This window comes from Engystomops pustulosus, chromosome 3 (genome assembly GCF_040894005.1).
Source record: "Engystomops pustulosus chromosome 3, aEngPut4.maternal, whole genome shotgun sequence".
In the NCBI taxonomy this organism is placed as follows: Eukaryota; Metazoa; Chordata; class Amphibia; order Anura; family Leptodactylidae; genus Engystomops; species Engystomops pustulosus.
The window spans coordinates 112,191,734-112,219,056 of record NC_092413.1 but is presented as its reverse complement, the minus strand read 5'-3'; the positions used below and the strand labels follow the sequence as shown (position 1 = coordinate 112,219,056).

Below are 27,323 nucleotides of genomic sequence, written 5' to 3'. Positions count from 1 at the left end.
ATTAATTTATAATGGTCATTTTTGGTTACTTTGAAAACTGACAAAATATATTTTTTTCTCCATTTTATTTAACTTTTAACCCCCCAAAAACTAAAAAAAAAAGTTCCTTAACTTTTTAATTTTATTTTTAACTATCCCTATGTGTCACAAAAGAAATGCAGCATAAAATTGCACAAAAAAAAAGAAGTTACAAATGTTAAACCAATAAGTATGAAAATTTGTTAAAATGCTCTGATAAGTAAAGCCTTTTAGGACCTGGTCAGAAAAGAAATAGCCCAAATGCAGTGTAGTAGTGTAAAATGGGAAACTATGTGGCCCATAAAATTTGTCAGGGGTTCCGGAATTCCTAGTAGTGTTCCTGAGTTTACCACACTGGGCCATAGACTTATTTTTGTGAATTTAAGATTTGATTTATAATTTTATTTATTGAGCGGGGAATCCAAAAGTTTACTTTGGATTCCTTTGGATGGTGAAAGGGACATTACAGTGTTCCTACATAAATAGGATTTGTGATGACCTTACTGTGCCTAAATACCCATGGTGCCGCACTCATATTTACACAATTTCTGTGGTTTGTTTCCCTTCTGTAGTCTCTTCTATGGAGCTGCAGGATGTCCAAAGATTTCCAATACTGTATACAGGTCAAACATGTAAACAAAAATAAGGCACCAACTAGAATGAAATAAACACACCAAGTCGTCTTCCTTTGGCAAAATTTTACTTTACCCAAGAATATGCTAACATTGGTGCATTACATTTTACCACAAATAGAAAACAAAACATTATATGAATATGTTAGATAAGAAATTACATGTACCAGTGAAATAAAAAAACACAAAATGTGCATATTGAATATCTAACCTGAGATGTAGCACAGCATTCTGTGCAGATATCACAACTGCTACCATATTTGCCTTACGGCACATATCATGTCCTTACCGAGATGTAAATATAACATCTCACAACTTTTTATATAATATTAATTCAGTAGAAATCACAAACAAACAGGAATGTCAGTCCACAGCCAAAATGAACTCTGCTAGAAGTGATTCTGAAATCTAATACACAGCAAATAAAACTGTTCCAGAATTATTATTTTGCATGTCTTTATAAGACATTGTATTGCTTCCCTCGTATAAAAAAAAAGTTGTGGGAGAGAGTATTTGAATACTGTGGGAATTGTGTTCATGAATACTAATATAAGCAATCCCAGAAAATGTATGCACCCCAACTACAGTATTTGGATGTTTAACACCCTTACGACATGTGACATATCTGTACATCACTTGTATAAGGGTGTATGGCGTAGTCTCACAGGCTGGCATTTGATGGCAGCACTTGAGTAAAGGCACCACATAGGTCCCGCCATCTTGGATCTGGCTGGCGCCCCACTGACTTCATTGTTGCCAGGGTTCCATAGCTGTCATAGCAGGATCTGTAAAGGAGCCCCTCGGGTTCAAAATAAAAATATAAAAGTTCAGATCACCTCCCTTCCCCTAGAATACAAATAATCAAACATAAACTTGTTCATTATCACAGTGTCCCAAAATGCCCACTCTATAATAATATAAAAATGTTTATTACCGGGGTGATCCCGTAATGGAAATAGCGCCTAAATGCAGTCATAATGTGAGTCATTACCACTGGATATAACCAGCAATTGGAGGGGTATGTGAATGTCCTTGCCACTGATCTGGGAGCGGTTATCACTGAGGGGGCATGGATACAGGAATTAGAACATGGAAAGGCAGCAAGACATGTAACGTCACAGAAAGTCCCCAGTACTGTTGCCAATGGGCCATGTGACCCAAGGACAACAGAGAAACTTTAAACTTTGCACTTGGTACCCTGGTAAACGTTATCATTATATCTCAGCAGTCAGTGGATTACAGGACAGAAAACTAACTAGCAAAAACTGCTTAGGCAATGAAGAAAAGCAGGAGAAAAAGGGACACAGGAAATCGTTATTTAAAGGACATCTTCCTCCAGGATGAAGGATTGTAAACCAAACAAACTCACATACTGCTATGTGCCCTCTCTCTTCTTTTAGCTTATTATGCCCTTGTTTTCACTAAAAATGCTTAAAATTATGCAAATGAACCTAAGGGGCTCCGGGCTCCATAGCTTATTGGAGAGCCCCTCCAGCTAATTTGCAGAGCTATAAGACGAGTGGATCCTGCCAGAGGAGGCATATACAAGTATGTCAGTGTACTTGCTTTCCAATCTTTTATCCTGGTGGTAGATGTCTTATTATAAAGTATATTGCAAAGTTTATCATCTGCTCTATTGACTTATACTATATTGTTTAGTTATGCTTTATAGGCACTATATAACATGTATTTAGATGTGGCCTGTTTGGAGTCCAGGGCACAAGGAATAAACATTTTTACATCAGATTTAGATTTTGAATAATATATTCAAGCAAACTTGAGAAAGGCCCTCAATAGCCATAATGATCACTTACATGGATTATCCTTTTCAATCTGATGTGCTAATAAAAGTGAAGTTTAATTCATATACCTTGGCCTTATACATCATTAGTAAGTAGCCACTCCAAATAATGTGGTGGCACAAGAACAGTGCTGGAGAGTACACCAAAAACTATTTGGAAATGTAGACAACATAGAGCAGTGATGGCAAACCTTTCAGTTATACCTTCACCACAGACTTCTCCGAGAGCATGACCTTGGCTGCCCAGGACTACAGGAGAAGACCTGGAGTCACACAGTACCAGTCTGCTGAACTCCACTAGAGAGGTTTCCATGCCAGGATTTGCAATTTTACCTAAATAAAAGGGAGACACTGCCAGGTGGTACAAATTTAGAAACAATTAAATAGTAAACCTTATTTATAGGCAAAGTATCTTTATTACAAGATGGGAACGAAAATATAACTTTTATTCCAATAAAATATTCTCAGTAAAACAAGAAATTTAGTCTGTAGTTTCACTGAGAATATTTTATTGTAATGTTTAATTCAAGTTATAATTTAGTTCCTGTCTTGTAATAGAGGTATTTTACCTGTAAATCTATTACTATTTAAGGATTTGGAATACAATATTGATAATTAGTGTATTATAAGATTCTTCTAATCAAAATTATACTTTTAAGGGGCTGTGCAAATTGTGTAATGAAACCTGCTTTATTGTTTAGAAGATACAAATGTAATGTATATTACCGTTTATTGGTCAAATTTAAAAAAAAAAAACATTTTCTGCTAAGGATTCTCTAAATCAGTGCAAGAACCCAAGCAACCCTACATCAACTCCTGACACAGTTTCCTAGGTCCTCTTTGGCATGTATTCCACAGGGTGCCACCAAACCTCTAGAAGGATTATCCATTTCATAAGATCCTCCCTATTTTTTAAGCAGAACAAATCCTGACTCAAATAGTGTTTCTCGCTCTGGTAATGTTCACCCATCCATATATTGCATCGTTGGACATCCATTTGAATGCCATCATTTAAGACAGATTAAAATTTATTTTCTTATGTTTATGGTCTACAATTTGCTACCTTGTTCGGTGTAAATTATTAAAGGATTATAATTTATTAGAATTATCTAAAGTGTATAGAAGTATAAGTACAATATAAAATGAAACAACATTGCAAATGGTCATCTTGTGTACAGACTTGCATGACATAATCCTATGTAACCATCAATGTCAAAAGAGTCCTCCAGGGTACTACAGGCAGTCCCCTTCTTAAACACCCGACTTACAGACAACCCATAGTTACAGACAGACCCCTCTGACCTCTGGTGAAGCTCTCTGAATGCTTCACTATAGTCCCAGACTGCAATGATCATCTGTAAGGTGTCTGTAATGAAGACATCCAAGGTATCCTTGGTCCCATTACAGCAAAAAATGTTTAAAATCCAATTGTCACTGGGGCCAAATTTTGTTTTTTGTCTGGATCTACAATTATAAAATATACAGTTTCGACTTACATACAAATTCAACTTAAGAACAAACCTCCGGACCCTAACTTGTACGTAACCCGGGGACTGCCTGTAGGTTGTAGCATCATTAAAATCCTGCAAAACCCTGTAAATGGTCACTTATTTGTAATACATAGTTTGTCGTTGTGCAAGTTGCACCAACATTATGTAGCTGTAAGAGCATGTCATAAGCCAATTTGGACTGGGAAATGCAGCGAGCACAAAGACTAGGTGTGCTAAATCTCTTAAAGGGAGTCTACCAGATTACCTTACAAGTAAAGCAAGCATTGTATAGGACACTTTATAAGCTATTCAGACATACCAAGTATACCAAGTATTTATTTAAACTCTATTCCTATTTTTGACAAAAACATCATACAAATGAGAATAAAAGTAGTAAACTGGACCTACAGGATTTCCTTCTTAGGTCAGCAGCACACAATCATGCTTGGTCTGTGAAAACCTCATGCATTATAGCGAAAAAATGATGCTTCGGAATGCATTATATTTCACTGCTTCTCAATGCATTATATTTCACTGTGCTTGGTCTGTGAAATCCGATCACTGAACGGTCTTGTGTCGCCTGCCTTTGGCTACATTCACACGACCATGAGGGGGTCGTATGTATGACCACAAGTGTAAACACCTATCCTACTGCTAGGCAGCCAATTAATTTCAGGGAAAGCATGACATTTTTTGTCAAATATAGGCATAAAAAAAATGTAGGGCTCCGAGAAAAAAAAACTTTTGACACATATTAAAAATATATATTACCTTCTGAGGGCAACTACACTTTTAAGATAACAAAGTTTATTTTTAATAAAATATAGTATTTATAGCACAAATAATCAGAAAAATAGCGAACTATGACTGTGATCGAACACTTCTCAATGGAACAAAGATGGCTGGAAAACCAAATCTCAAACGGAACAAAGATGTTTTCGTATGTGTAAAAAAATGTAACTCAAAAAAAATCCTAGTCAAATCAATACCATCAATACCCTAGAAGCCTATAAAATGTGTGCTGCAGAAATAAAACATTAGAAAAACAAACATAACAAATATGTCAAAACTCAGGACCTTAGCAGGGTATAAAATACGAAGACACAAGTAAAAATAAACAAACAAAAGATTGATACTAAATGGAGTGCAAATATGCAGTCAATCTCACATTCTGGAACTAAGTACTAAAACATTCTCCTACAAGGGTTATATTCAGAAGAATCCAAGCACTTTAAAGCAGCACTATAAAAATTCTACAAAGATAATTAGATTATTTTACTAATTCTATGTTTTTTAGCAGTTGTTAATTAGATTTTTTGAAGCTTTTTTAAGGATATCACATTTTTTTCTGTTTGGGCGTCTGCACCTTTCATCAATACTAGGAATACATTCGTAATGCCATACTTCCTCCATCTTATCCACAGGGTATACTGCTTCCACATAATGTCGAATTAGCCTTAGCCTTACAGGATCAAGCTGCTTCTTATTGCATGCACCTGAGTGGTTGTATTGAAGTCTTAAATTTTCTGGAGTAAATAACTCTGGAAAAAGTCTTACCAACAGTCTGGCAGCAAAATTACCAACAGAAAGACTCTGTTGAACAATGTCCCTAATTTCTTTGTCACTTAAAAGATACAGTGAAGGCACAGGAAAATCTGGAGGTGGAACTACAATTTTATCTAGTGGTATTTTGCAGAAGTCCTTTGTGCTACGTTCAGGGGGGAGAGGTGGTCCCTCAATCAAATCTCTATATCTTTCAGTGTTGAAGTCAAAAGACACAAAGTCTTGTCGCTCAGGCATTGGAACATAGACCTTCCTGTGTTGCTGGTAAGATCTCCTTTGTTCAGTATCCCTTCGACGACAGCGCTCATCCAGCTTTCCTACAAATTCTAGAGTCCAAACTCTATCATTCTTTGCTCTGGGATAAAGTATTTGCACATAATGTCGGATAAGTTTTATACGAATGGGATCAAGCTGTTTTTTTCCTAGTGATCCACTGCAGTTATACTGCTTTCTTAAGTTGTCATGAGTAAAAAGCTCAGGAAACAAATGAACCAGAAGCCGTGAAGCAAAATTACCAATTGACAAACTAGTCTCGTATATATTTTTTATTTGTTCTTTGCTAAGCAGGAATTGTGGAAAGGGAACCTCAAAGTCTGGTGGGGGAATGTCAGATTTATCAAAGTCAAAAGGAACAAGCCATATTTTTTTAGATCTCCTTCCTGGCTTTTCAGTATCTGTACCATCTTCTACCTTTACAACCGATAAGTCATCAGGCAAGTTTGACTCAAAACAATCATCCCTAGCATCATCACATTCACTTCCATCCATGAACATGCTTTCCAACTCATCATTTATTCTATGTATACACTGCTGGAGCCAAACCTCCTCTTCTTGTACTTCTGGAAAATATATCTCAGCATATTGGCGAATCAGTAGCAAACGTTGTGGATCTAGAGTAAAACTTTCAGGGTCTCCAAAATACCTTTCTCCAAATTTTCTTTGGTTGAATATTTCAGGAAATAGTCGATGAAACAAAAACACAACAAATTCTCCTGGAGATGAAGCCTCTTCTAAATATTCATTTAGCTCTTGTGAATTGAGAGCATATTCAGAGACCAGGGGATCAACCCTCTCCATACTGGCATTTTCCTCCTGATCCTTTCTTTCAACAAGGTTAGCATTTTGACATTGCAAACTTTCAAAAAAACTTGTGGTCTGCATTCCATGGCGGGTGCTATCCATTTCTCTTTCAGCCCAGAAACGATTAAAAAAATCATTTATCTGAGGCAAGACATCAACTTGCCAAACTGTGTTGTTCTTGACAGAGGGATAGCATGCTTCAACGTAGTTTCTTATGAGCTGGAGATGAAGTGATTCAAGTTTATGTTTACTTAAGAATCCACAAGTGCTACAATTTCTAGGCAACATATTACTTGCAAAAAGCTCTGGAAACAACTGCACCAATAGCCGACATGCAAGATCACCTGCTGAGGAACTTTGGTCCATCACCTGTTTTAGCTCAGTACTAGTCAACTGATACTCAGGTGGTGGATGAAATTCTGCCACCATTTCATGTGGGCTGACCTTTTTCTTTATTCTATTTACCTCAAGAGACAGAAGGTCAACTTTACTATGGAGCTGTGTCATATTGGAATTAAGGGTGTTGATAGTAAAAAACATTTTTTGGATTAATGAATATATATTTGAGTCATCACTCATTTGAGAGCTCATACCATTGTTGACAGAATCTCGTTTACGCATCTCAGTAAATATGCGAACATTTGAAGTGTTAACATGATTTCCTCTTTCATAAAGTTCATTAGATGACATGAGTTCTGATGTAATTGGATTTCTTTTCTCTATGATTTTATGTGAAATCCCATATAAAGGCTTTTTATGAGATGAAGCAAATTCACTGAACATTTCATCTTCTTCATCTGGTGCAGAATTATTCCGTTCCAGATTTGAAGGTTGCGATTCTTCATCTCGCATGCAAGAGAGCAGATTCTAAAAAGATAGTAATGATTGCACTGAAGTTTAATAGAATAAATGAGAAATCAAATCTACGGTTAAGAAAACAATTAGGCAATTGTAACATATAAAGGAACTTTGATCGTTTTTAAATTTTAACATGTATAAATATGTATTACACACAAGTGAAATAACCTAGAACAATTTGGGTCAATTATTCTTTGGTATTCAATATGAAACAAAAATGAATTTAAATGTGGCAATTTAATATATCGTATGTACTTGAGTATAAGCCGACCCAAGTGTAAGCAGAGGCAGGGCCCGCGCCAGCTCTGGGCAAGTGCACTGGGCCCAGAGCTGCTTGGGGGGGGGGGGGACACACACATAAGGCTGTATGTAAGGAATCCATTGGGGTGAGGGGGACTGCATGTAATGAATCCACATGGTGTGATGGGGATTTTATATAAAATAACCATGAAGGGGCTGTGTATAAAATAACCATGAGGGGGCCGTTTGGTATGATAACCTAGGGAATATTTTGATATGATAAACTAGGGAACTGTTTCAGTTTCTGAATTTTTATGCCGCCACATGAGTTTACTGCAAAAGGGCCCGCTGAGGCTCTACAGAAACCTGTCGCCGACCCTGAGCCGGGTGGGAAATGCAGCCGCTATTTTTGAATAAAACTTCCAGCAGCGGCCTCCCTTCACTAATAACATGTCCATCAGTGGCCTCCTTTCACTAACTAATAACATGTCCAGCAGCGGCCTCCCTACACTAATAACATGTCCAGCAGCGGCCTCCCTACACTAATAACATGTCCAGCAGCGGCCTCCCTAAACTAATAACATGTCCAGCAGCGGCCTCCCTACACTAATAACATGTCCAGCAGCGTCCTCCCTTCACTAATAACCCTCACTCATTAATAAAATCTCCACAGCAGCCTCACCTTATGATAATGTCCCCAACAGAGCCCCCCCAATTAATAAAGTGTCCACAGCTGAGCCCCCAATTAATAAAATGTCCACAACAGAGCCCCCTATTGAACAAAATGTCCCCAGCAGAGCCAACTCAATGATTTAACGGCTTCAAGCAGAGCCCCCAATAATTAAACTGTCCTCATCAGAGTCCCCCATTAATAAAATGTCCCCAGATGAGCCCAATGTTTAAAATATCCCTAGTAGAGCCCCCCACAATTAATAAAATGTCCCCAACAAAGTCCTCTTAAAAAAATAAACGTAGTACTTACCCTCCAGAGCTTCTTTCCCCCCGCACCTCCTATTTAGGGTCCTGGCAGTGCGTGTCTATGCGCCCTGCCTCCACACATACTATGACATCACCAGGCGGCGACTCCGCTGCATCAAAGTGTGTGCGTGGGCAGGGTGCATAACAGTGCCTCTGTCCGCACTGCCGAAGAGATGATGCACAGAGAAGAAGATGCTGGGGCTGAGGGGGTTGAGTGCTGGAGGGTAAGTACTAAGTTTATTTTTTTATATATACTCATGAAAGTCTTAAAATAGAAAATCCATTATTACTTTTAGCTTAAAAACAGCATAATCAGAAATATAGCAGTGCATAAATGAGACAATGCAGATTCATAAATAATAGATTTAAATAATGTCCTCTGTCTGAGTGATGTTACCCCTTGACCAAGGCAGCGCGCCGAAACGCGCGTCGGGGTGTCAGTCACTGGGAGGACATGAGAAATCTTGTGCCAGGTAACCAACACACCGGATCTTACAATTTCTATTGCTGTTTCTAATTGAGTGTTAGCATTTTTTGTGAAACTTTACCGGTTTAACTGTGGTTTCTGACACTTAAACCAATTGTATTAATTTCAACTATTCACCAAGTACTATTTTGACTAATATCACGCTCCCCAGATGTATATGTGATCTTTCTAGCATCAGCTGACATTTCTGTAAAAACGTCTGTCCCTTTCCTAATCTTTGTTTTTTAATCAATAAACTTTTTGATATACTTTGTATAAAAAGATATATATGTGCAAGTCTGGCTTTTTTGATAGGTTAGATTAGAATTTTCTTGCCAGTAGCGGATTAAGCAGTCCCTACATAGAGGACCATTGAGTCATGATGTGTATTCCTCATAAAAAAAGTGTTCAATTACTGATAGTAATGCAGATTCATTGCAGATTCACTACAGAATAACAAATTTGGCTTTATATGTACATGTATATGTACACTGCTGAGCCCGTCGTATTTAGGGCCAGCAGTGACGTTAATACACAGACGGCCGTGAGGATTTGTGAATGGAGATAAAAGAACAATTCAGGTTAAATTTAATATTTAATTGCCTTAAGGGCACACTACACAAAAAAGCATACTATAATATACATTCACCGGCCACTTTATTAGGTACACCTGTCCAACTGCTCGTTAACACCTAATTTCTAATCAGCCAATCACATGGCGGCAACTCAGTGCATTTAGGCATGTAGACATGGTCAAGACAATCTCCTGCAGTTCAAACCGCGCATCAGTATGGGGAAGAAAGGTGATTTGAGTGCCTTTGAACGTGGCATGGTTGTTGGTGCCAGAAGGGCTGGTCTGAGTATTTCAGAAACTGCTGATCTACTGGGATTTTCACGCACAACCATCTCTAGGGTTTACAGAGAATGGTCCGAAAAAGAAAAAACATCCAGTGAGCGGCAGTTCTGTGGGCGGAAATGCCTTGTTGATGCCAGAGGTCAGAGGAGAATGGGCAGACTGGTTCGAGCTGATATAAAGGCAACAGTGACTCAAATCGCCACCCGTTACAACCAAGGTAGGCAGAAGAGCATCTCTGAATGCACAGTACATCGAACTTTGAGGCAGATGGACTACAGCAGCAGAAGACCACACCGGGTGCCTCTCCTTTCAGCTAAGAACAGGAAACTGAGGCTACAATTTGCACAAGCTCATCGAAATTGGACAGTAGAAGATTGGAAAAACGTTGCCTTTTCTGATGAGTCTCGATTTCTGCTGCGACATTCGGATGGTAGGGTCAGAATTTGGCGTCAACAACATGAAAGCATGGATCCATCCTGCCTTGTATCAACGGTTCAGGCTGGTGGTGGTGGTGTCATGGTGTGGGGAATATTTTCTTGGCACCCTTTGGGACCCTTGGGTACCAATTGAGCATCGTTGCAACGCCACAGCCTACCTGAGTATTGTTGCTGACCATGCCCATCCCTTTATGACCACAATGTACCCAACATATGATGGCTACTTTCAGCAGGATAATGTGCCATTTCATAAAGCTGGAATCATCTCAGACTGGTTTCTTGAACATGACAATGAGTTCACTGTACTCAAATGGCCTCCACAATCACCAGATCTCAATCCAATAGAGCATCTTTGGGATGTGGTGGAACGGGAGATTCGCATCATGGATGTGCAGCCGACAAATCTGCGGCAACTGTGTGATGCCATCATGTCAATATGGACCAAAATCTCTGAGGAATGCTTCCAGCACCTTGTTGAATTTATGCCACGAAGAATTAAGGCAGTTCTGAAGGCAAAAGCGGGTCCAACCCGTTACTAGCATAGTGTACCTAATAAAGTGGCCGGTGAGTGTATATATGAGATAGATAGATAGAGAGAGATGTGCAGGTTACAAGTTACAAGTGTAGGACTACAAATACAAGCAAATCCGTTACATTGTGCAGAACTAATGGGGAAAAGAGAGTTCACACGAGCTCACAATTTTTCCTTCCTGATCTTGTGATGGTAGTATCCTCCAAGAAAAGAACAATGGGCACAAGGGGTTCCCTGAACATATTAGGGCTGTCACACCCCTTCAAACCCATCTGGTGCTCTAGGAATCCTCCTACCTGGGATCAGAGCCAGGATCTTGGAGGAATAATTATGTTCCCATTGAGTTATTTATATCTTTGTGTTCAAGGATGCTAGAACAAATTGAGACACAGGTATGCTCTATATACTTCTCAAGATTCCAAATATGCATTGGGCCTTGGGCTGGGGTGGATCATAACTCAATAACTGACATATTGGTCAAACAAGAACATGGGTTTTTATTATCCTTTGTCTAAAAGTGGAGGGAACTCTTAGAAAAGCCTTAAGTCACGAAGACTACAGAGTTGTTAGCTACCCCTTATAGAGCCAGAGACCCCTTTCAGTCTTTGAAGTAACCTCGCCTTGTGCATGTATATCACACCACCATCCTAGTATCTCAGAATATGTGACATAGCACCTGAAAACTATTGTGGCTTAATCTGCAGTCCATTAGCTCAGTGGCCCTCCTTCACCTTCTGTGCCATGTAGTGTTGTCATACAATAGTCAACATCCACATTGTGGAAGAAACCAAACAAATTCTAAGAGGTGTATAAATCTTAAGGCTAAATTTCACCTTTTTGTTTGAATTACTGTGAAGCTTTTAAAATGTTTAAAATAACTATATATTTGAAACCCATATATACTTTTTAAGTGTATTCCAAAATAAATGCTCCCTATAGAAATTGATTATGAAATATTGTTGAAAGTTTGGGGGGAAAAAATTTATAAAATGAATGCAAATAAGCAAAATAGATTAAGTTAATTTTCTACTGATAAAGTACAATGTGTAATTAATTAAATTTAAAAAAAAATCTAAAAATCCCTAGGGTAAGTTATAGTCTTCAAATGTAACTACCATAGTGACACTAGCCTGGTGTGAAAAAAAAGGGGACTGAGAATTTCCTGCCTTCAATATTTAAGCCGAAAACTAGCCAGGACAGTGATTCGGTTAAGAAACAATGGGGCACATTTACTAAGGGTCCGCACACCGCATTTTCGTTGGGTTTCCCGTCTATTTCCGATTTGCGCCTTTGACAGGGATTTTTGGTGCACGCAATCAGATTTTCATGTGACACAAATCGGGGGGCGTAGCCGTAGGACAACCTGACTGATTCGAACTAAGCGCAGGATTTAAAATTCAAATTGTGTCGCAAGACATGCACTCACATACCCTGGGAACAAGAAGGTGAACTCCGGCGCACCTGAGAGGGGAAGCGACACATGCAGGATATCGGGCGCACGATCTTAGTGAATTGCTCCGAACATCATCGTCGGACAACGCACCTCGGGGATCGCGACAGGACCGGGTAAGTAAATGTGCCCCAATGCCTTTCTATTTTCTGGAGATTCATTATCATGCATAAAGAGACACTTGCATGCTCTATACAAATGCTCTTAAGTGACACGTTGGGAGAGAAGAGTTTTGCTGGAATATCTGCCCTTGGCTTAATTCATGTCCAGGAGTCTAGATAACAGTCTGATAAGGTACTTCTAGGCAAGTTGGAGTGGCATCTGGGGACGTAGTATATTGCATCAGTGAACAGTCCCCCTAGGTCAGTGATGGTGAACCTTTTATAGGCTGAGTGCCCAAACTATAACAAAAAAAACCACTTATTTATCGTAATCTGCCAACATGGGAAATTAACCCAATTCAATTTTTTTTTAACATTTCTATTTTTCACTCCCCACAATCAAAAATCTACTATTTTAATTTTTTTTTTGCACGTAAAGAGCTCTGTGACGGCTTGTTTTCTGCGTAACAAACAGCACTTCATAGTGATGATATTTATTCTTCCATGCCATGTACTGGGATGCAGGAAAAAAATTCTACATGCAGTGAAATTGGTGAAAAATGCATTTGTGCCGTTTCTTGTGGGCTTGGATTTACGGCTTGCACTGTGCACCACACATGACATGTCTACTTTATTCTTTGGGTCGTTGCGATTACGGGGGTACCAAATTTGCACAGGTTTTATAATGTTTTCCTACAAAAAATTTTTTTTTAGATTTTGCCATTTCTTGCGCTGATAACTTTTTTATATTTTGGTGTAGGAGCTGTGGGTGGTGTCATTTTTTCAATGCTAGCATCTTTAGGGCTGTACAACCTTCTTTGTATTTAATTTTTTATATTTTTCAAAATGGCAAAAAAGTGCCATTTTCAAATTCGGGCGCTATTTTCCATTACAGGGTTAAACAAAGTGAAAAACCGTTATTATATTTTGATAGATTGGGCATTTTTGAATACGGCCATATACAATTTTGTACTGATTATTTATATTTATATCAGTTCTAGGGAAAGGGAAAAAATCTCGCTAAAAAGTCCCTGCGTCTTGTAGACCGGAGTTCAAGAGGTTCCAGCACTGCCAGACCCTCCTGACCGCTGTAATGGAGATAGGGTGATGCCCTGACACAGAGCTGCACCTGATCTCCCAGAGAGGAGAGGCTCCGTACTGCTCTCTTCCTACAAGTACAGGACATGTGGTGATGTCAGAATCATGTGACTGATCACATGCTTCTTACATCACCACAGGTTTCATACTGCCATGCTTTGCTGGGACAGGGTATGAAGAAGGGGAATGGGGGAAGTGTGTGTGTAGTTGAGCTGAGTGTGTGGTTCTGTGTGTGTAGCTGAGCTGAGTGTGTGGTTCTGTGTGTGTAGCTGAGCTGTGTGTGTGGTTCTGTGTGTGCAAATGTATGTCTGTGTGTGCTGTGCTTTAGTGCGACCAACAGGGATATTTTAATTGGTGTAAAATAAATTTTTCCTTTTTTTGGAAGGATGCGCCTGGGGTGCGTCCTATAGTAACAAGCGTCTTATAGTCCGAAAAATTCGGCATATTTTGCAATGAAATTTTGGGTATGTGTGTTCAGGATCATATAAAAATAACAAAAATGTAAAAATAATAATAAAGTTAATATTCTAGGGAAGTATGGTAAGCGCGGACACAGTCCTTGATGCACAAACCTGGCTTATCTGGGCAAGTTGATAACCCATATCCCTTTTTGTAGCACACACAGCAATTTTTGTTTGTCCATCTTTTCTTTGCTGTGGGGGATGATCTCGAATGGGAAATGTTGTCCCGGCACAATTCTGCTGGTGTGACTAGCATGGGATGTGCTTGCACCCTCTTGGAACAGTAATTGCTTAATGAGGTTACTTGTTGCCGGTCTTGTGGTAAACGATAAAGGAATTATACAATGCATTTTGCACTAAATGCACTGCAACCTTTTTATACCATGTGCGGGACTTGTGCGGGGCTGTAGCATTTGATCGGCTAGATCAACCCCTCCCATATGTTGGCTGTACTCCTGTATGCAGACTGGCTTGAGGACGGTGGCACTGGTTCCTCTAACAGAGACAGGGGTGCTGTAATCTGCATTAATAGATGTGAGAACCAAACATATCTCTTGTCCTTTTGTCAGCATGATGTTAATCTGACACAGCCCTCAATTTAACCCCTTCCCGCCGCAGCCCTTTTTCGTTTTTGTGTTTTCATTTTTCACTCCCCACTATAACTTTTTCCATGTACAGAGCTGTGTTATGACTTATTTTCTGCATAACAAATTACACTTTAAAATGGTGGTATTTAATATTCCATGCCGTGTACTGGGAAAAAAATTCCGAATGCAGTGAAATTGGGACTGTACGACCTTTGGGATTAAATGCAGTGAAAAACAGTTATTAAATTTTGATAGACCGGGCATTTTCAGATGCTTCGATACCTAACGTGTCTATGATTTTTACTGTTTATTTATATCAGTTCTATCAGTTGTTTTTTTTTTAATTTCTACTATTTTTGAGACTCCCTAGGGTACTTTAACCCTAAGTTGTCTGTACGATCCTATCATATACTGCCATATTACAGTATGGCAGTATATGGGGATTTTACTCCTCATTCATTACAATGTGCCGATAGCACATTGTAATGAATAGGTTAACCCGAAGCAAAGACCCAAGGCTGTCATGGCGACAGATCGCCACTCCCTGATGATGTCACGGGGAACGACGATCTTCAGGAAAGATTGCGAAGCCCATGTTTTTGAAGCCGCAATATGCAGCAAAGACTTACCGGCTATGGAGAGGGCTCAGCCCGTAAGCCTTCTCCATGCACTCGCACCCAGCATGTGACGTAGTATTATGTGACGTAGTATTATGTGACGTAGTATTATGTGACGTAGTATTAAGGGGTTAAGGTCCACCAGATTTTTGGGGAGGCCTCTTTGATTCCTCCTTATTGTTCCGCAAAACACTGCTCCTTTTTCAAGGAGGCACTGAAAGAGAGGGACGCTTGTATAGAAACTATATATGTAAAGATGATAGCCTTTACCTAACAGGGAAATAAAAGATCCCACACAATTTTACCAGTTGTGGTTAGGACAGGGGGGGGGGATTCAGGTACGCAGATCTGGTAGTCTTTTCCCTCATATATACAGAATTTGTAGGTTTATCCGCTTTCACTTTCACAGAGCGTGAAAACTTTGATTCCATATCTAGTTCTTTTGCTTGGGAAATATGGCTGGAATTTAAGCCTACCTCTAAAGAATATAAGTGACTCGTCAATGGCTATATTTATTTGTGGGGTGTAAGCCTCCATAAACTTCTCATTAAAATGAGTCACTACTTGCCCAATTTTGTATAATTGGTCTCGCGCATGGTCACCAGCGGCAGGACACTGACTATTATCGCTGTAATGCTGATATTTTAACAGCGCCTCAAAACTTATTACAGCCCTGTACATTGGCGTGTGGTAAAAAAAAATGTCACTGGACCAATATGACCGGATGGTAGGCTTTTTAACAAGCCCCATATTAAAAAGGAGCCCCCAGAATTTTTTCAATTCTGTGGCACTGCTGGGGTGCCAACTCTTTCTTCTAGCATAATATGATGTGGGGTGACTGGCCAGAAACTGTTGTGTATACAGATTTGTACATTTAACCATTAGGTCTACAAATTCCTCTGCAAAAATGTTTTTCAAAAAGTTCCTTGTACCCATCTGTATTAATATTCATGCTCTTCACTCTGCCTACTACGTCTTTCTGAAGCTTCATCACTGTCACTAGAGGAGGACATTACAAAGTGTTCTGCAATGCATGCAAATCTGGCATAAAAGCAACAAATGTATCATAGAAACATATAAATGGTATTTTGCATATGAATATGTGAGTGTGTGGAAATTATTGTGTGTAAAGTAGTGTGTGCTAGTGTGTGAGTAGGTGAATTTTGCATTGCATTAGTTTATTAGGCTGGCCCACATAAATGCTGAAAGCTGTCAGGGCTTTTTACCACCCCACTACCATTTTAGCAGTCAACTGGGCATCAAGAATCAGACAGAGTAAGGCCCCTTGCACACGATTGTGTGCTCATCCAGGGCGGTGCCTGGACATACCATTTTCAGAAACATATCATCCCATCCCGCAAACAATTACACCTTACACAGATCTGTTCACTGAAGTATCTAAAAGTTACAGGTGTCAGAATACGGCGATGTAAGGCGTTTTTTTTTGTAATGCAACTTTTTTAAAAAAAGGGATTAAAGTTTATTTTAGATGGATGGAAGGCCATAGATTATATAAGATTACCACAACCATGGTGGATCTATGAGTTAGTGCCCCTGGTTTATCATAGCTTGATTTTGATGGTAGATTTTGACCATTCCACCAGATTTTTATTTTTCTAGCTTCCGAGTACATGGCACAAAAAATACACTGATGCCGCAAGAAAATACAAATTTCTCTAACAGATAACAAACCATCATAAAGCTTTGTAAACAAAAAAAAAAAGATTTGGCTTGTGGAAGGAGCAGAGTGAAAAACAAAAAAGCAAAAAAACAATCTTGATCTTAAAGGGGTTAAACTGAGCAGCTGCAGAGAAAGCACAAGTTTATACATTGTTTCCCTGAAACTAAAAGTGTGCAGTAATTACCTCTGGGACGAATCGCCTTTTCTTCAAAACAGTAAGAATTTCAGCATCATTGCTTGGCGTTTCAGATGTGCTATGAACATGTTTCCGTTTACCAGACTGACAGTTGAGGGAGGATTCAGGTATTAGCTTTCGAACAGAAATGGAATGGGAATAAACCAACCGATCATCTTCATCTGATGATTCCACTTTTACAGGTTTGACTGTAAAATTCAGATAAGGTGACATCAAATTGTGAAGATTTACAATAGTATACAATACAGGAAAGGCTGTGTTTACACCTCTGCCTTCAGTTGTTAGTATAATTGCAGCTACTTTTGTAATAGGTAACTGATTACATTACTTAATCTGCACATTTATGATTTCCCCATCACGATATCAATTAAGGAATAGGGAAGATGCCAGTGTGCAGAAGATAAAGGCTATCTGTGACAGCATGGATAAGGAATATGCCCCAGCTCCCCAACTTTAACAGACCACTTGCTTTATCAGGTAATTAATTGTATTGTTCATGGCCTTCATGGTGAATGGTGGATTGAGTTTTAATGATATGTTATGCTTTTTTGAGCAACTGCACTACGTGAATGGTTAACTATCTTATGAATGCTGTGACAAAATATACACAATTGTTTATTTACCTTTTTCTATGGTCATTGTCCAGGTGGGGGAGCTGGACTGCAAGGTCTGCACATACTATCATAGGGTGTGTTTTCCATAGAGATGTCACTTTGGTGAGTCTTCACCATTTTAATTGATTTTATTCACATTTTGTATTATTAGTATTGAATAACATTGACATGTTTCTTTCTGTATTATTGCATGTGGCACGTCGTAGGATTTCTCATTTAATATAAGTAGCGCTGGTCCCAAATTTCTTTATTAGACAGCTTTTTAGTCTTGGCAATGGTAGAGTGTGTGATGTGATGTGAATTCTTTGGATTTTCTGTAGATTCTGTCTCTCCTAGCTGAAGTGTACCAACAATACATACTAGAGACCTGTCAATTCTTTGTAGGAGGATATAAAATTGGCAGTGAATTAAATACTTATTTTACCCACTGTATCTAATAAACACCGATGAAGATTGCCATATAACAGACAAACTCTCTATCAAGGAATAATAATTTCTTTTCATGTGATGATCTTTGAATATAGACTGTGAAGGACTTACCATCAGTTTCATCATCATCTTTATCTCGGAATTCAACCGAATTCATTTTCTTTTTACGTATCCTGTATAAGAAAAGAAAAAAACATTAACACTCGGGCAAGTCTAAATTGAATTTCTACTTAATTCGTAAACTGCTTGGGGATGGGTACACACTGGTTCTGTCAATGTAGTTCTGGCGATAATTAAAAATAATCATAAAAGATTGGTTTCTGCTATGGTTTTCAGCTAAGCATATACATTCAAATGGCTTAAATCCCATCCCCTAAATTCACATACTTAATCACCACAGCATAGCAGGCAGCATTTTTACCTTTGTGTCCTCAGCCTCATGAGAGTCCCTCCCAAAACAAAATGGACTTTTCTTATTGATCATACTCTGACGTGACAGCCCCACCGCAGCTTCGAGACAGCCGGATACATCAAGAGGCTCCAGCCAGCTGCAGCGAGGGCTGGCCAGCCACTCCCCCTTCCACTCTTCTCCACGCCCCCTGGCGTGAAGGTGGCAGATTGGAAAAAATAATCGCTACGGCTAGCTATAAACTAACATGGCACAGAAGCCCTGGTAAATATCCCCTTAAGGGTACAACTTCAAGGGTAGTAGGAAATAGCAGCTCTATACTCAACTTTCTCTTTCCCTGCAGTTCAGTGTGGTAAGTCTCCTCCCAGCCTGCCGTACACAGAGATTAAATCAGGTCACATTGATGGCCATGCACAGCAAGTTGCTGTGTTGGACCAAAGGGGAGAAGAGGCAAATGTAGTATCTTGTGCTGTTTTATGAGCCCTTCCTGCTAAAAAGGTATTTCTTATATTTACATAACTTCTTTATCTACGGTGTTGTACTAGATGGGTTATGCTAGAATGATGATAAATGTTATGTGGAGGTACAAATGCTTTATTGTTCTTATGCTGGATCTTTGAAGACACAAGCAATGCTCCTGCTTCAGGTCAACACTAGCAGACAAGCTACATTCAGCATCTTGGAAAGGTAACAGATACTTATGCAATTGTCAGAAAACGTAAAGGCTAAGTACATCCTTGCCAACTTTATTTTCTAGCTAATGTATTTAAAAAAAGAATCAAATCAATGTATCAATGGGGTTTATTCAAAATTTCCTATCCTTGTTGCCAGGTTGGAAGAATGGCTTTACAGAGCACAACATCCTCAGCATTATTTGGCTTTTTTCCCCAAATTTACCTTTTCTTTTATTAATGTTAAAATTAAAAAAAGGAAATAAAAAAAACGTACTAAAAAAATTACAATTGTGTATGCAAAGAAATTCCACAGGTACAATAAATGAAAAAGTACAGAGAAGAAAGAAAAAAAGAACAAGCTATACACGCCTGAGAAGTCTGCAAGAAGCAGACAATAAATCCCATAAGTTGAATACAGTTGTGCAAGAAATATCAAAGCACTTTCAAAAAAAAAAAAAAGAAAAATAGGTTGATCTGGACATTGAGCTGCAGATTTAAAAGTTGCAGGGAATTTTTTTACAGCTAACTCACAGCCAAATTAGTTTACATTGTGCTTGCTCACAACTTCCCACTCAGCAAAAGATAGATCAGGTCCTGTACCTGCCGTCTTTGTGATACAAAGTAAGTGCTCACTTACTGCTGACAGGTCACAAACAGTGGATCACATTTCCCTGCTTGCTGCCCACAAAGTGCACATGGTGCACTTGAATATATTATTGAATATATTATTAATTTACAGAGTATCATTAATTAGATTGTGATGTAGGGGTTCACATACATTACATTAAGACAAGAACAAATGCAAGTACCAAAGCTACAGAGATCTGAAACAAGTGGAAGAGGACACTGCCAGTGCCACAATCTATATGGACGGGTAGATGGAGACACAAGTTGAGGGAGGCAATCCTAAACATATGGGATTTCATATTACGTTTGGAAGGTGGGAGACAGTCTGTCATATTATGGTAGATATTTCCGGAGTATGGAAGATGTATGGGAGAAGTCCAGGAGAGGGTAGTGAGAAGAGCAGATGGTAATAAAAGTGAAGCAGAAGATACTGTGAGGAGCAGAGATTACGTGTGCGATGGTATTGATTGATGAGTTCAGAGGTAAACGGAGGGGCTAGATCTCCATCTATCATAGAGTGGAAGTACTCCAAGATTCAAAAGGCAAAAAAAATAAATAATTTATTCCCATATATGAGTAGCTATGTTTCGGCACTGTAGTGTTCCGGACTTGCCCCAGTCCCTGTTTGTGACTCCTCACTATAGTGTTCATCCCCCAGTAAGTGCAGGTGATTTTGTGACCACTCTTTCCTCAGACTCTAATAAATTATGGGTTATGATGCCCCTTCTTTTCCAGAGGAAGTTACCTTTGGACCTGGTGCTCCCACCCACCTCTTATTTTCCTGCCCCCATCAATAGAAATGTAAATTGCTTTGCTGTGTCCCTTGAATGGAATTTTTAATTGATACAGACTTGGTGGCTCCAAGTCCCTTATGCTCCAGGCATGTGTCTTAAAATGGCTACTTAATAACATTATAAAAAAAACCTGGTCATAAATCCAATATTTCAATTTATGGTCAACAAATCTGTGATCAGCATCATCTGCTCTGGATTTCGAGGTTTGGAAACCAAAAAAAAAATAGCTATTACACCATCGGGCCAATATTTCAAAATGTTTGATGTTGTAATATTTGTTAATTCATGCTAGGAAATATGCTGGGCATATCTTCTTCTCAGGAGACCCTAGTGAGATATGTCCCTAACTTTCCACCTTGATTCAGGTGTAGCCACGCCCCTCTCACATGACCAAGGGGCGGATTAAGTGGTTTCTTAAAAGTAACATGCCACTATTTAATTGGGATCAGTCCATGGAGATGCATTGAGTTTGGAGGGCGGTCCAAGATTTTTTCATCGGTTTCTCCTCCGAGGATCTCTATGCCAATCCAATTTGTAAGAGATCTGTTTTTCTTTATTTTATCCCCTTTTATTTTACTGTTTGCTGTTATGTATGTCTATTATTTCACCATTTGTGTAACTATTAAGCACTGTGCCTATTTTGCATATTAAATTATTGTTTAATAAGTTTTTCTTGTGCTCTATACGTTCCAATAACTCTGGACTGGTGAAGTACCGCTAAGCCATGTTACATTGTGTGTCTGTGTGCTAACAGTAGCTATAGAAAGTGTGGGTCTAGGTCATCTGTATGGCACCTAGAAAAGTGTGTGTCTGGGTGTATGTGTGTGGTCCTGGTGTGGGCATCTCCTAAGCCTTAACTGCAAATGGTGGCAGCTGTGAAAAGTGTGACTGTAACGGGAAGCAACGAGTGGCTCTGAGCAGTAGTGTACAAAGTGTGGTTGTGCGCCCCCTGGGCTGTGCGTTGCATGATGTGTAGTGTCGGGGATTGGTTTCCCTGTCAAAAGAAATTGCATATCTTTTAGCATCGCCATTTTTTCTGAGGTATAACTTCTGTATTTTTCTGTTGACCGCACTGGTTGAGGGCTTATTTTTTGTGAGAAGATTTGTTCTTTGCAGTTGTATCATTAGTTGTTACCTTTTTCTGTAAGCGTGGCGGCCCACACACTATGATATCTGCAAGCGGCTGACGTCATGGTGTGTGCAACGCAGCCACAGGGACCCCAAGACGGAGCTGAAGATAGAAGAGGACCTGTGGGGGGCGTCGGAAAGGTGAGTACAGACCATTATACAATCTGTTTAACCTATTCTGTCAACCTCCTCATCCTCATAGTCTGTAAGCTCTTGCAAGCAGGGCCCTCACTCCTATTGTTCCATATGACTGTTAGTACTCTGTAATGTAATATTATATTTGTATATGTCCCCTATGATTTGTAAAGCGCTATGTTATTTGATGGTGCTATATAAAGATTATTATTATTTTTTATAGACTCAAGCATAAGCACATTTTTGTGCTGAAAAACTCAGCTTATACTCAAGTATATACAGTAAGCATTTTTGACATGTGTATGTGAATGGATCATGACTAAGACGCTCAAACATTGAAACATGTTGATCTTTATAATGTTTTATTGACTTTATTGTGGATGCTCATGGATAATTTGAAGCGTCTGAAGCCTTTTGTTACTTTTTCGTCAATATTTAATGTTGCCATGTCTTTTAATGTAATTAATAAAATCTTTATAAATGTGCTATTTTCATGAGCATACCGATCCAAAAAATAAAGTGGAGGTGTCATGTGTGCAGTACAGTGAAAGCTGTAAAAAAAAAAAAAAAAAAAAAGTCATGAATATGGTGCAAATGCATTTCATTGCATTTCCAAATTGTTATGGATAAAACAAGTATGTAAATCTGGGAAAAAAGTTCTGGCTTCTGGGAGAAGAACATAAAAGTGAGTCCACAAAAGTCCACAGGCCACGGGAATAATGGGCTTTAAACGTGATCCCCCAGGCCTGCAATAAGTCTCATCTGCCATACAGCCTCATACTAAGTCTTCTACCTCAGAGACCAACATGCTGTTCAAGAAAACTAATGCACATCAATTGTTACTCCTCCCTCTTCCTTAGGACAGAACTAAAAGTTAGAGCTGCATGTAATATTACAGTGCGGAGAGGAGCAGTCACAGCCGGCCACTCCCCCTGTGCTGTGCAGCGGAGGCTCGGCGGGCTATGACGTCACAGCGTCACTGTATGACGTGGACGCGTCAGGCACTCAATAGGAATAGGCGGCTCCGAGCACTGTGCAGCTGGTCACCCCGGGGAGGGCTGGGCAGGGATTGCTTTGTTTTAGCGAACAGCAAATACACATCCAGGCGCCCGAAGAGCGCAGCCCCCCTTGTGTTCAGGGTGTGCCTGCCGGCGTCCACTTACCTCACATGAAGAGCACTTGGTCGTGCGTGGTGAGCACGGCTGTGCGGGCGCAGTGTGGCGGGGGAGGGGGTTGTCTCAGCTGCTGCTCCGGCTCTTTCCCCACTGCCTCCCCCGGCGTGTCTTTGTGTGCTGCGTGTCCGTGCGCTCTCGCGTGACGTGACGGGACTCCGTGTGTGTCATTTCCGCAGAAGGACACAGGGAGACCGAGGCTGCGGTGGGAACAGCCCCCTGCCCTCTCTCCACTCAGGATCAGCCGCTGCCAGGACACGGCGTGGGGGTGGGGGATCACTTGTCAAGGACACAGTCCCTCATGTGGGATCCCCTCAGGGTGGAGAGCGGCTGTATAGTAACTGCCTGCACTCACATGACTTTCCCCAAACTTTTCTCCTTTGTCACAGCAGCGCTACCCTGTGCACCTTCTTGCCACCTCCATGACGTTACAGAATAGGTGAAGCCAGATGCAGTTATTGTTGGGATCAGGCTGCAGTTTATTAACACTTTTAAACACAGAAAGGCGCATAGAAACATGGAGTCTATAGAGTTTTATGGAAACTCTGCCCATTTGTTAGGTCCTGACAGGAACCTAACATAACTGTAAACGTAACAAAAAAAAAAGTTCTGTTGCTTGCTGTTGGCTTTTTGGGCTCTTTGTTTGCCATAGGAAAACGTATGAGAGCTTTCCATCCACCAGCAAATACCGAGCAGGTGGCTTATCCTGTCCCTTAGAACAAATTTCATATATTTGCTTGACAGATTCCTGCAAAAGTGTCTGAGATTATTGTCATAAAGTTATCAGTGTGCAACAGAGAGACTGGAAGAGTCACAAAGTCATAGACTTCTTTATTATGAACAATGCCATGAAGACCAGGATGATTAATACCACACAATTCCAGATACATTTGGTGAGGGGCACCCAAGTGTCACTTCAGACCAGTTGAAACCATTTACATCACCTCAATCTGTGTGCTAGAAAACTAGCAAGAGCACCATACCATGTACCTTCATCGTTTGGCATAGGCCAGGGAGCATCCTACACTAGACAAGGAACCAGTGGGCCTTGGGCCCACTGATTAAGCCGCTGTTTTCCCAAGATGAGCCTTTTGTTGTGTTAATGTTGCAGTTGTGTCTATATTGTACTGAACTTTTCTGCGCTTTGTGAATGGTACAATAGGAAGCCCATGCTACTTATTTATTTTGTTTTTACATATTTAGAGGGAGATGGGATGTTGCATTGCTGTACTGTGTAGCTAGAAGAAAAGCCTTGTGTCTATGGAGACCTTTGCAGGAGACTTTTACATCACTGAGTGAGAAGGACTCCCTCAACAACAACCTGTGATTCTACAAAAATTTCTTTCTCTCACTGCATTTCATCCTGCAGCCCATGCTCTGACACTGTTAAACCTTAGTGTTGACACATCATGGACTACAGTCCTTGTAACTGTTTCACTGCTGATTTTTACTACTTATTACATTCTGCACTATGCAGTGTTACGTGGATTTACTTGTTGGAATCTCACTGGATTTGTTGCTAAACGAAAACAAAGCAGCATGAGAACTGTTGGAAGCTTATAATTGACTCTACTTTTTAGCAAAGACAGAAAGCAGTTAGTCTCCGCCCGCTTCACTGCTGCTGAGGAAGAATTTTGACAAGTAGATTCAGAACAGAAAATGTCATACGCCTGGAAAGAATAAGCTGAGCAGCACAATATGCACATTGTTCTGTTTGTTCTGAGGAATTGAAGTTGAATGTTGAAGAAATTGTCACAATATTACTACAATAAAGAGTGTAGAAAGTTTTGCCTGTATATGAACTTTATGATGGAACAAAATATCCTTTGATAGATGAATGAGCAACTTATCACTTTTTCAGTTTCTGCTAAATATTTATTTTGCCATGGTTTTTTAAGCATCCTCTCATTTTTGTAAATTGTAAGATTGCTTGTATGAAAACTTCAGACGCCTTTAAATCTTTCACTCTTCCATTGCAGCCAATTGGTAAGATCACAAAAGTTTTTTGCTTATTAATGTACATGTAATTAATGTAATGTAGATATTTTCACAAATTTATTAAACAAAAAAAACTGAAATATCAGTCAGAAGTTTTCAGACTCTTTGCTGTGACACTCCTATTTAACTCACATGCTGTTTATTTCCATCTGATCCTTGAGTTGATTCTGCTCCTTCATTGGAGTCCAGCCGATTTGTATTTTCAGATCCCTCTGCAGTGAGGTGCAGTGTTTTTTCAGAAGCAGAATTACCACAGTCATCTAGGGATTATTCCCTTTAAAGTTTTAAATGCAAACTTAAGTGTACAAAGACTACATAAGGAGTTGGTGGAAGGTTCAGGGCTTGGAAACCTACCTAAAACATAAGATCATACCAAGAGGGCTGAGGATACCCATCTTACTAGCCGCGAGACTTAAAATAAACTATTTGAAGCAGAGGTGGGAGGCTGAACCGACAGAAAGCTCACTCAGACGAGAAGAGAAGATCTTTTGTGCCAAATTAGAAAAGGATTCTGAAGGGAGAGATAGAAAGAGTCAGAACTCTAAAAGATAGTGTGGGCTTTGACAAAAAAGGACAAGGCCCTTCAGCAAACACTGGAACACGTCATCTTGCATCTAAAACAACAGAAGCATTTCCAGCTCATGAGAGACTCTAGAGACTTTAAGGAACATCGTGAATATGAATTCTTAGAACAACAGTCTCAACCTCCAATTGACAAAGAATCGGGGCTATCTACATCTGAGGGGGAGACCAAAGAGGAGCCAGGCGTAAACAACAGAGGGGGGCAGAGAGGGAGAAGAGGTAGGGTCATATAACAGTAGATGGAAACCCCCCCATTGCCAGATACTTCCTGAGAGAAAACAAAGACTAACACCCCATTCAGATGAATTTCCGATCATTTATTTATTTGACCACGAGCTTAGCTTAGCCGAAATGTGTCTGCTTAGTAAGGGACTCTCTTTTGTACCCACAGTTAAATTTGATCTCTTCTCTTGGGTGAAGGATATACACCTCTTTGCCTGAAAATTAAATTGGATAAAATTTTTCAAAAATAATGATAGGAAAATTTGTCAGGAATTGGGCCTGGATCTCAGGGATATTGAAAGTTTTGACACACTGAGTGAGCTCTTGGATGAGGCAAATAGGACAACTGGGGAAGGGTCATTTACAGATCTCAAGCTTAAGAGCACCCAAACTCCCCCCATAGCAGATACAATACAGATTAACCTCTTTCAGAATTTGTCACTGCCGAACTCAAGGGCTTGATGGCTCAGGTTATGGGAGGATACAGAATTTATCCTCGGCAGAACAACAATCATTAGTGTACTTGGAAAAAAAATAAAAATCCTGATTATTAAACCATCAGATAAGGGCGGTAACACTGTGATCTTAAATCGTAATGACTACGTTGAAATGTGTGAGCGCTTTTTGAAGGACCCCCAATGTTACCGCCCTCTACGCTATAATCCGACGACTGCTTTCAAGAAAGAACTGGAGGACTAATAGGCTTGATTGACAAGGAAGAGGAGAAATTTTTGGTACCCAAGCACCCTATTTTGGCAACCTTTTACGGTTTGCCAAAAATTAATTAGGGGTACCCTCTTAAAAGGAGACCGATTGTCTCTGGCATCAATAATCTAACCTAGAATACAAGCATATATTTGGATCAGATACTCAGACCTTTTGTGATGGGCCCCCCTCCTATACCCAGGATACCACTGATGTCTCTTTGGAACCAGGGACTCTGCTCGCAAGCCTAGATGTTGCGGCCCTGTATTCTTCCATCCCCCTTGGCTTAAGAGCGGTAAAGTTCTTTTTGGATATGAGGGGTATCCAGTATAGAAGCCATAATGACTTGGTCCTTATGACTTTTGTGCTCAAGAGGAACTACTTCTCCTTTGAGGGCCACATCAGCGAGGTACAGCAATGGGGAGTCCCGTAGCCCCAACCTACGTGAATCTGTACCTCGGCTGGTGGGAAAAAATCTTGGTCTAGGAGGAGATGTCTGAATGGTCATCCTCGGTGTCCCTTTGGCTAAGATACATCGACGATGTCTTAATACTTTGGACATCATCGGTGCAGCAGTTACATTATTTTGTGGGAGCCCTAAATGTAAATTATCTGGGACTCCACTTCACGAGTGAGATTAGCCAGGTATCGCTAACTTTTTTAGATATGGCAATCTCGCTCGTGGAGGATGG

The 27,323-nt window shown here is 39.9% G+C and overlaps 1 protein-coding gene and 1 long non-coding RNA gene across 2 annotated transcripts; one reads left to right on the top strand and one right to left on the bottom strand.

The window, feature by feature from the left end:
• Window positions 1-731: 731 nt before the first annotated feature.
• Window positions 732-23,436, bottom strand: BEND3 (BEN domain containing 3). The gene is made up of 4 exons (XM_072141855.1): window positions 23,116-23,436; window positions 18,297-18,358; window positions 17,131-17,330; window positions 732-7,451 (listed from the first exon to the last, which is right to left on the bottom strand). The coding sequence occupies exons 2-4, from the start codon at window positions 18,340-18,342 to the stop codon at window positions 5,235-5,237; spliced, it is 2,463 nt and encodes an 820-aa protein (XP_071997956.1). The 5' UTR covers window positions 18,343-18,358; window positions 23,116-23,436; the 3' UTR covers window positions 732-5,234.
• LOC140121803 (uncharacterized) lies at window positions 22,891-24,911 on the top strand. Its single transcript, XR_011854187.1, has 2 exons — window positions 22,891-23,144; window positions 24,328-24,911. It is a non-coding gene; the product is annotated as an uncharacterized lncRNA (long non-coding RNA).
• The last annotated feature ends 2,412 nt before the right edge of the window (window positions 24,912-27,323 follow it).